At 46.6% G+C, this 10,836-nt stretch overlaps 1 protein-coding gene across 1 annotated transcript in view; it reads left to right on the top strand.

Moving 5' to 3' along the window:
- LASP1 (LIM and SH3 protein 1) overlaps window positions 1-10,836 on the top strand; it is a 75,304-nt gene that overhangs the window by 9,142 nt on the left and 55,326 nt on the right. The window contains exon 2 of the mRNA XM_019507546.1: window positions 3,081-3,175. Within this exon, the coding sequence (XP_019363091.1) occupies window positions 3,081-3,175 (95 nt within the window). The remainder of the gene's footprint in view (window positions 1-3,080; window positions 3,176-10,836) is intronic.

Here is a 10,836-nt window from a genome sequence, read left to right as displayed (position 1 = left end):
AAATACCTATGGTTCTATCTGAATGAGGTGTTCGTGCACCTATTGTAATATGAATCCTATACAACTTTAAGACAAATTTGTCAACACCACTGCAAAGCAAGTCAGCAGCATCTGCATTTTCCAGATAAATGCTTAAATTCTTCTAGAATTCAGGCCCTTAATCTGCCTCAGGCATTTAAGTCTTGGGTAACTAAAGTAAATTTAAACTCCATTGCTAAGTGACTCAGTCAAATCACATGGGTTTAGTCTCCTGTTGCCATACTTCTTGGGTATCTGCACTCCAAACATGATGCCCTAAACCAGGGGCCAGCAACCCCTGCCAAGCATGGCATACAAGGCCATTTTGCTCGGCGCACCACCACCAGCCCAGGCTTTAAGCAGCTGCTGCCAGCCATGGAGCCCAGGCTGCTCCTAGCAGGCAGCTGGGAGGCTGCAAGGTCTGCTGCAAGCAGACTGGGCTCTGTGGGCCAGCTGCTCCAGCATGGTGGCACTCTGGCACCTTCCAAGGTAGACATTGTGGGGTTTTTTGGCACTCCGGCCAAAAAACATTGCCTACCCCTGTCCTAAACTATGAACTCTGTATGCTTTTCTTCCTCCCAAAATGAAGATGAAAACAAGATTTTCTAACATAGAGCCCCTGACAAGGATAGGGAGCAGAACTCTCTTGGAAAAAATCTGCATCTATGAAGACATCCTCTTTCACTTGGGGAAAAGCAAACAGAAACCTGCATGTCGTGGGTGACTTGGCAGGCACACAAGGAAAAGTATTAATATGTTGCCTGGAGTGATTGAAGTGAGGCATTTGCCCTCTGCTTCAGCTGAGTCATAAACTCTTTTTGTGCTGTGGCTTTTTCAACAGGGTGTGGTACTGAAGTGCAGGTAACACAGACTCTCTTGAAGAGACTAGCAAAGCTGTTGCTCAGCCTTCAGCAGTTAGGCTGAAATAGTGGAAGCAGTGGTGGTGGGATGTGGGGGACCGAGTATCTTAAATGTGTTGTGCAGACCCCTGCTCCCCTCCACCCACAGTCCAGTAGCAAGTGCAGAACCAGCTGTTCACCCTGAATTTGGGAACTCTCCAGAACTGAGAGCTTTGCCTTGTAGCTAACATTGTATCCCCCACTACCTACTTGGAGGACCATGTTTGGTATGGAGGAGCAGTGTGCTGTTGGGTGTCAGTTTGAGTGTTTGTTCTTTTATACTAGTTCTAACCCTAGGTCCATGGTGACCTGAATTTGACTCATGAAGGGTGTAACTTGACACTGGAAGCTGCTGTTTGCTTGGTTGTGCACTGCTTTTGATTTCTTTGCATCCACCATCCTCTAATAATTGAAGAGTCTGTGGGCGTTCTGTAGGCAGAACGTGGTAGCAGTTGGGCTTGCAGCAGTCCTTCATGCTTGGGTGGCTTGTGCACTTAGCAGCTGTTGATGTCTTGGGAGACCAGCTGGGAGATGGGAGTCCAGGTTGGTTTCAAGGTTATTCTAGGAAAAGTCTAGAGTTCCAGTAGAAGCTTACAAACACTTTTTCCATGGGGCCTTTTCCAGTGGGAGGAGCTAGTCGCATCAATCGGGGCCAAGTGCAGTCCTTGTTCTATAAATGTTTTAGGTGTTAAACCAACAGTTTGTTGGAGTGTGGTGGCTGTCATAACTTGTAATGCTTGTGTGTCGGAAAAGTGAATCATGGTCTGGATTTCAAGGACTGTTTCTTCTGGCCTTGGTGTAAGTGGGAGTGTGCACATTGGCATCTGTAAGGGGGCAGCTGAGCTGAACTAGTCCTTTGCTGTATGCATATGTTTAGACCTCGGGCCCTGAGCAACAGTGCAGGACAGGCTTGAGGCTGCTGTTGTGGGCCCCCACAGCAGATGTGGGAAACTCAGGATGCCACCGTGCTGCCATTTTTTAAACTAGCTGAGTGCTCTGTCCCTAGGGTGGGAGGAGAGAGACTTTCTTCTGCTTCCTTGCTTGCGGCTCCCTTTTTTTTCCCCACCCCCATTTTTCCCTTTTCTTTAGGTTCACAGATTCAGTGGTATAAGTGAAACCTTTCCAGATGCTTGGCAGGTCAGAGCAAAAACATGCAGCTGCAATTAGTACTCCCATGCCCTGACAGGGAGAAGAGTTGAGACCCAATAGGGGTAATCCTGTCCCTTCTAGTGATGCTGGGGCTCATATGGCCCCCAACCATGTGAGCTCAGAGGAGAGACAGCTGGGAAGGGCCACCCAGGTATTCAGCCAGCTGTAGTAGAGAAAAGCAGCTGTAGCTGAGATGCTTTGGTTGATCCTCATGTCAGGCTGCTGGTTCTTTTGTTGGTTTTTTTTTTGGGGGGGGGGGGGATTTTGTTTTTTTTGGGGACTTTTTTCCCCCTTTTTTTTCCCCTTTTTAGGGTGTTGTTTTTTTTTTTTGTTTTTTTTTCGGGGGGGGGGGGGAATTGGGTTTTTTTTGGGGGGGGGGGGGGATTTTGTTTTTTTTGGGGACTTTTTTCCCCCTTTTTTTTCCCCTTTTTAGGGTGTTGTTTTTTTTTTTTGTTTTTTTTTCGGGGGGGGGGGGGAATTTGGTCTTATCTGGGACACTTTGTCCCCATGTTCATTCCCTTTCTCTTCCCTGAAGCCTTATTCCACCTTCCCTCTTTTTTCCCCAATCAGGAGCCTTCCCCTCTTCTTGTCTACCATAAGCCCACCTGAGTAGGAATTATTATTTTTTCCTCTGTACGCTGCTGAGTATAAAGTGGGGGACCTGATCTTGGCATAATCAAGGTGCTACTGTACTACTAAGAATAATCATTCTGATTACTTTTTAGTGTTTAGTCAAGGAATCAGTTGCCTGGCCTTCAAGGCTTAAACCATAGGTCCTATAGCACTAGGGATATTGTCTATCCTTGAAAAATCTTTTAGGGAAATCTCTCTCTCTCTAATCAGTGACCTACCTTCCCTTTCCCCCTCTCCTCCCCCCAGTTACTGACTGCATAAGCCAGAGGAGCAGTTTGAGTTTACAAGAGGTTGGTATGTGCTATTGTTGGGACTAGGATCATATTCTATTAGAATTGCAGGATTCTCCTGTTAAGTTCTGTTTTTTTTTTTCTGTTTCAGTTCTGGCATAAAGCATGTTTCCACTGCGAGACTTGCAAGATGACCTTAAACATGAAGAACTACAAAGGCTACGAGAAAAAGCCGTATTGCAACGCGTAAGTGTCTGTTCCCTTCTCAGCCTGCAAAATTCCATAAAGTTTGGTTTCTAGTACCTTGGCTGTTTCTTCTGCCAGATTTCCTGTAACTGTGGGCAAATGACTTGCAGACAGGCAACTGATGATAGCTGTCCTTGCTTACTTGGGGTGCGGGATGTTTGAATTCTCTGGTAATGGGGAGTAGGGTGGAAGAGATGAAAAATAGTAAAAATACAGAGCAGGAGTTCTCAAACTGTGGGTCACAACCCTCTGGGGGGTTGCAAGCAACTTAAGAGGGTCACAGACATCTTGGGGGGTACACATGATGGCAGCATGGAGTGCTGGAAGGCAGTGGTGACTGCTGTGTGCGAACTCCCTGTCCCCCCACTGCTGCCATCCAGCACTCGGGGTCACAGTTCCACAAAGTTTGAGAACCCCTGATACAGAGTAAGAGGTAGGGAGGTACTTAAGGAGCACAGCTCCTTCAAGGCGTATCCTTTGAGTAGGAAAGATGTCTAATGTGTTTCCAGTAATGACCTTCTTTAAAATTCTCAAAGTTCTACCCCTCTGTCAATCTGAGACTAGTCAATTAAGTTATTTCTGGATCGGTACCAAGCTGCCTTTGACTCCTTAGTCCTCACTGACCTTCTCATGATCAGTATGCTGCCAAAGGGACTTTCCATCCTTTTTCTTGTAATGATCCTACTTAATGCAACACTAGGGGATCATTGTTTCACTTCTATGGAGATTTAAGTATAGAGTACTCCAAAATGGAACTCTGACGACGTTGAGAACTCCATTGATCGTTATGGTCTCTGACAGGTGACAGGCTCTTGGAAAGAGGGATAGAGCCATATCTAATATAAACAAAAACCAAGGCACTTCTGTAAGCATCTCCTGTACAGGCACATTTTAGTTTTCAGTGTTCCTGTTGCTTCAGTCTTTTTGTGTTACTCTGTTGTGAAAGTGAAACTGACTGGAACCACGGCTTTTCATTCTAGCCTTGATGAGCAGAAGCTAATACAATGGTGATACAGACTGTCTGCTATTAAGGTGGCAGTGGCAGCAGTCTGGGGCCAGTCCTGCCAGTTCTACTGAATCCATCAAACTGAGTCTTAACATCTTCATAGAGCAGCTTGCACTAGAGGATTTTTGTAGTGGCTTTTCATATGCCGTACAATTCTTTTTGTAAGAGCTGTTAATACTACTTGGCATTTGTATAGCATGTTCCACTTACAATTTACTTTAAACATTTAATCCTGACAACATCTTTATAAGATGAGTATTAAACCCACTTAAGGCAGAGGGGGAGAAAACTAAGACATCTTGCTGTACCAGGTGGCCTAGCAAAAATGTCAGTTGCTGTAACCCTTGTACAGTGTTCCTGCTGCTGACTGCACCGATGAAGCTATAACCATAGTGAAGTGGGAAACTGCCAATAGTGTGAGGCTGCAGCCAGAGATGATATGTGTCTAATGCCACTGGAATTGGTGTTTTGAAATGTAATTAGACATGTAGTGTTTGGTCAGTTATGACTTGGGATCAGATTCCCTGATATACAATACTATGATGCAGTGGAAGAATAAGCGAGACTAACTTTATTGGGTTAAACATTGGATCCTAGCTGTGTCCTAGGAATCCTGCTTCTTCATTTAATAGGCAAAATAGGAAACTTTTTTTTTTTGTAGTGCAAAATGTCCAGTTTGTACAGTTGTCAACTGCTAACTCCAGCTTTAGGGTATGACTAGTCAGGAGGGTATAAAACTTGAGCTCTGTGGGACCCCTCCCCCTTCTCCTTGCAATTGGGTTTTAGTAGCTGGCAGCTGATTGGTTAGCTATGGCTATGAAAAGCTCTAGGTTGGAGACTGTCAGCCTGCGGGCAGGATCCGACCTGTGGAACCTTGGATCTGGCCCTTGGATGTGTGGCTTTGGCAAAGAAAAGCTCTGGCAGCAGGTGCCTCTGACCCTGGCTTGGCTGTTCCAGCTTGCTGTTGGAAAAAGTTGCTTACCCCCTGCTCTAGGTTATCACAGGAGTACAGGACAGGATTTGTTTAGCAGCAGGTAAGCTTATTGGATTCCAGTCTTGATATCCATCCCAAACATCTTGTGTCTGGCTGAAAAAGCTGATTATGAATGTAGCATAGCCAGCCATTCAGGATCTCACTGAAAGCTAAACCTTTTGACAAGTTGCCTCTAAACTGCACAAAGTACACATAGGAAGCTTGGCCTTAACAGCCCTAGAATGGACTTTGACTGGTGCCAAAGGTTGTTTACTTCATACAGATTTGCATGAAGTAATCTCTTCTCATTCTTGCCAAGTATGAGTTAAGTGGGAATGCTTTAGTGAGTCTAGAAGAAGAAAAACTGCCTCTGGTATCAGTACAGACTTGTGGAGAGCTTTTAACCTGCCTACCTGCTGTGGGCTGCAAATAGTTTTCCCCTCTCCATCCCTTCTCCTGTTTCATAGCTGTCTGTGCTACCCTCATACGGCCCTCCCCTGCAGCTATTGTAGGCTTAGGCACAGAGGGAAGTAGGAAGTGCTGCTAGGGAGTATGCTGTGGAGAGGAGCAGCAGTGTGGCACAGCTGCGTGCTGCCCAATTTGTCCCAGGCCGGGTGCGGCTTTCTGAGACCAGATCAGCCTCTTTGCTGACCAGATCGAGGACCATAGGCTGCCCCCACCTGCTTTAAGGAGTCCTGGCTCCATGGCTTTCAAACTTCCTAAAGTCCTAGAACCCTTTCACATCACTGCTTGTGCATTGGAGCCCCTATCCCAGCCTTAAGACTGATGCAGAGCCAGGCAACTTGGCCCAACAATGGCGATTTCACTGCCTCCCAGCCTGCTCCGCCCTTACTTCCAATCACTTTGCAGAACTCCTGATGACCTGTCATGGGACCCTAGGGCTCCACAGAACATGGTTTGAAAACCACTGTCTTAGCTTATAGTATAATTTTTTTACAAGACCTTGAAGCAGTGCATTGTTCCTTCTGACTGAAAGGCAGACTAGTATCTGGTTCTCTAGAGAGAAGCCCTAACACCTAGGGTTGAGATCCCTTGTGTGGTGACTTCAGCACGGGTAGGAAGCATCACAGCTTCAGTGGTGGCTGCTGCTCTGATGAGGATCTGCCTCTCTTGTTTCTTTGTGTAGAACTCAGGCTAAACTTAAGCCACTCAAACTTCAAGTAAAATATGTTACTCTTAATAGCTGCCTCTGGCCTTGAGAGGCTGGTAGCAGTATCATAAATGCACAAGAAACTGTCTTCTGATAGGCTTCTGATTTATTTTTTTTTGTGTTAGGTGAAACCCAAAGCCAGCATCAGTAGTGCTGTGTGCAGAAAGAAGAGCTTGGAGTCCTCGCTCCTCTCCCCTCCACCCTTGGTGAAAGGGAAGTGGGATAATAATGGGAAATTCCTAAGATTCCAAGGAGTTTGCGCAACCCTGGACCCATCTCAGTTTCTCAACCCCTTCTGACCAAGAATTCCCTTTGATGTTGAGCTAGTGTCTTAACCCTTCAGTGCCCTGAGCGCATGCTCTCTGGTGAAGAGTTGGTTGTCCACCCTGCTGAGTATCTGTGGGGGATGGGTAGAGTGAACAATCCAGTTAACCACATATTGGTGACTTAACAGCTGGGAGTTGGCATTATCTCCTTATCTTGCGTCCACAAATGTAATACAGGCCTTAAGTAAGATCTGTTCCGCTGCCAGATCTACTCTGACTTGCAGATGAGGCCCTATAAACATCTAAACTTCTGGTTTGTTAAAATGTTCCTATTCAGCTTGCTTCAGAACAGTCTTCCAGGCTCCAGGTGCCTGGTTCGTGACATGTATACTGTAGGGTTGTTGGTTGTAGCCATTAGTCTAAGGACATAGGCAGGCAAGGTTCTTTGGGTAGATGTGATATATGTTAGACCAACTAAGTAGTTGGGGAAGGGGGTGTTCTTTGCAAGCTTTTGGGCACAAATGCCCTTGGTCAGGCATGGGGAGACTGCTGATATTGTTCTCCAAGGTAGAGAAGAAGCTAATTTACAATATGCAGGTCTGAAAATGCAAACGAGTAGAAGTTTGGAAGACAATGGGTAGAGAGAGGAGGGGAGAAGGAGGAGAATGTAAGCAATAAGCTGTAGGCATGTTACCTGGGGTATGAGATGTCAGGCAGGTTGTAATATGTCATCATAACATGGTCCATGACATGTAGGAGATGACACTGTTAGTGACTTGGTAGCATGCAGGCTGCTTGTCTGCCCTTTATCTCGGGTAATGGGAAACTGGTGGTCCCATTTCTACATGAGGTGGGTGTCTATGTTCATCCTTCAGCCAGGGAAGGATGATATAATTGGTTCCCATTGGACATTAGTTTAGTGCCTTGTTTTACCAGAGGCATTCTGAATGACCATGTTCAAGTCGTTTAATCTCTACTCCCATTTGTGAGATGGGAGTAATGGTGCCTCTCTCCGTTTACTAGGATAAATACATTAGACTGCATTGACCAAATGCCAAAGTAATGCAAAATGGGTAGCTTCTGTTATCCTTAGCACTCATATGTCAGGGGGTATCAGTCATTTCAGTATCTGAGAACCTGCTACTTTACTGTGGGTCTTAAGTCCTAGTTGAGCTGTTCCATTTCCTGGTTTTGCTTTCTCAGTTACTGTTGCTGTAGCTCTGTGGCTTTCCCAGAATAACCTGGGAAGGAAGGAGTGGCCAGATAAGGTGAGTTTGCCTTCATCTGACCCTGTGTCTGGCACTGAGAAGTCTAGCTCTGCCTAAATGGGGCTCACCCTTTCTAAACAGTCTCCACCACTAATTGCTAAAAGTGCAGAGGGAACAGCTTATGTCTGCTAAGGGGGAGAAAAGCAACGTTTATACTGGCAAAGAGGAGACTGCTTTTCTGAACATGCCTTAACACAGGGTCTCCTCTGTCTGAGTGCTGGCCTCCTGCCAACCTCCTAAACTTCTCTTTCTTCAAGAGAGCAGTAGGAAGAAGGCTGGGCTTCCTCCCTGCTATCTGACATTACCCTGTAATAAATCTGCATGCAGCCTTCCAAGAAGCCTTGGCTGTTTCACTGTGCCCTCTGACTCTGTTTTCTTTAAGATGACAGGGATTTGTTTCTACTCATAACTCTCCTTTTTGCAGCAGCAGTTTGGAGAATCTTCCTTTTCATAAGTCTCTCCATTGACCCCTCTCAAGCACTAAATTGACTCCCAAGCTCTTTGCAGAATGGGCTGAGCTCATCTAAAACATCTTTCTATAGTCCTGCACAAATCCTGGCTTGTGAACAGCTCTGTGGAGTCGAGTTCCAAACTTACAGTGGAAGGGAAAGGATGTAGAGCCAAGGGAGAGACCTTGTTTCCAGTTGAAATTGCTGGAAGTGAGGAAAGATCAGGAATGTTATTCTAGATGGTAAGAGCTGTAGAGGAGACAGCTCTTGTCAAAAAAAGCTGAAAACAGGTTTTGTACACAAGTTGTGTAAGATCAGCTTCAGCCTCCTTAAAGCGATTATATTAACCCATGGAGGGATCTTAAGACCCTACAGGGTGAAGTGCGGGGGAAGGGGGAGACTCCTTTGAAGGAAGTAAGGAAATGATGGCATTCATTGTGGATAGGGTGCAAATGTGATTCACGGCATAAACCCAGAGATCTTAAATGGGAATCTAGGCTGTTAAAAGCATCCTTACTCATTGTGGTCTTTCTAATTTCTTCACAATGGAAAAATTGCCCTATTTTTTCTGTAGTCAAAAATCAAGTGAGAAGTAAGAGCTGGCATTTTCCGAGTGGGGTCTCAAGTATAAAAAGGTTGAAAACCACTGTCTTCATCAGCCCTAATGAGGTGGGCAGCAGAACCCTGCTGGAGCTGGCAGAGCAGAGATTTGTGGAATAGGGGATCTGGTAATCCTCGCTTTGAACTGACTTGGCCTAAAATTCAAGTAGTGTCTCCAGCATTGCTGTGCTGGGATCCCTTCTTACATCAGCACACCCCAAGGGCTGTTCCAGAGCCCTATCAACTTTTAAGGTCATGTGCATAAAGTGCCTGTTCCTAATAGGGGGTTTCACGACACCTTCTGTCTGTTACAGCAGGGCCTCTATCCGTAAGCCTTTTTGAAACTGCTCTGCCCACAGCAATGGAGGCCTGACTGTGGAACTGCTGCTTTGCAGTTCTTGGAGCTGAAGCTAGGTACATTAGTCTCTGTAATGAGATCTGGAAATTCAGCATCATAGAAAATTAGGGTTGGAATTTGGTTTTGCTTTGAGCATGGGGTTGGACCATTCTCAACTAGATCATTGCAGCCAAGCCTTTGTCTACCTGGGTTTTCACAACCTGTAAGGAAGGAGATTCCCCAACCTCTTTGGGTAACCTGTTTTTAGTGCTTTACTACCCTCCTAGATGGAAAGTTTTTCCTAATATGTAAGGGAAACTTCCCTTGCTGCAACCTGAGACTGTTACTCCTTGCCACCACTGAGAACAGTTTAGCTCCAGCCTCTTTGGAACTGCACTTTAGGTAGCTGGAGGCTGTTACTGAATCTCTCCTCCGTCTTCTCTTCTCAAGGTTAAATAAGCCCAGTTCCCTCAGCCTGTCTTCATAAGCAAGGATCTTGGTCTTCCATTTGCTGTAGAAAAACACAGATTTTCTTCTTTTAAAGGGGGGAAAAAACATGGGAAACTCTGGGTTTTCCCTTGCAGGCTGGCAGAGTTCCAGTCTACAAGGGGCTGCTTGGGGCTGAGGGAAGCGAGAGGAGGGCTGTCAGAGGCAAGTAGCACGCCATGCCTGTGTGCATGCATATGCACGTGGTCAGCAATATGGCCCCAGGCAGTGTGGTGGAAAGTAGTTCCCACAGCTGCCTGCAGGTAAGTCTTGGGGGCGGGGGGGGTACAACTTGTGGGGACATTGAGGCAGCAGCTTGTGCTGAGTCTGCACAATGAGGGAGGGAGTAGGGCAGGGTTTGCAGCTGGGGCTGAGAGTGTTGTCTAGCTGGGGTGGTGTCTGGGACTGGGGCAGGAATGCATGGCCATTGGGCCCAGCCAGGGAGCGAGAGAGAGCCATGGGAAGCTCGTCCAGAGCCAGCTCCCTGCTGCTGTGCCCTTTCCTGGGGATGGGTCAGGTGCCAGAGGTGACATGTTGGGAGGAAATGGGGGTGGGGGAGGGCATGTGCCCCCTCCAGATTTCTGTGCCCAAGTGGGGCACAGGGCTGCAGCCTGACTGGACTGGTGCCAGGTAGGAGCCACCTCTGCAGCCCAGAGGACAGGACCAGACACGAGAGCAGAGTTCCTAATGTGTTCTTTCACCTCTGTTGGCTGTTCACCTCCTCCCCAAACTGCTACTAGGTGCAGTAGCCTGGTGGCTGACCTTGCCTGTGAAGACTGAGGTAAAAAGGCATTGAGCACTTCAGCCTTTTCTGCATCATCTTCCACTAGGTTTCCCCCCTCATTTGGTAAGGGACCAACACTTTACCTGATCTTCTTCCTTGTTGCTGACATACTTGTAGAAACCCTTCTTGTTACTTTTCCCATCCTTTGCTAGCTGCAACTCCCCTGTAGAATTACTGTATAGTACTGGCCACTGGGACATAGCAAGGGGGTCATGCTTGCCCAGTAATTATCCACTGATGGAACTGTGGAAATCCTCAGGGGAATGCTATTCTACACTCCACAAACTGAGTGAAAAGGTTGCCTCTCTCCCTCTTCCTTAG

Source organism: Gavialis gangeticus, unplaced genomic scaffold, assembly GCF_001723915.1.
Source record: "Gavialis gangeticus isolate Ggan-Ray unplaced genomic scaffold, GavGan_comp1, whole genome shotgun sequence".
Classification (NCBI taxonomy): domain Eukaryota; kingdom Metazoa; phylum Chordata; order Crocodylia; family Gavialidae; genus Gavialis; species Gavialis gangeticus.
Note: the sequence above shows the minus strand (reverse complement) of the source record. Positions and strands in the feature narration are given on the sequence as shown.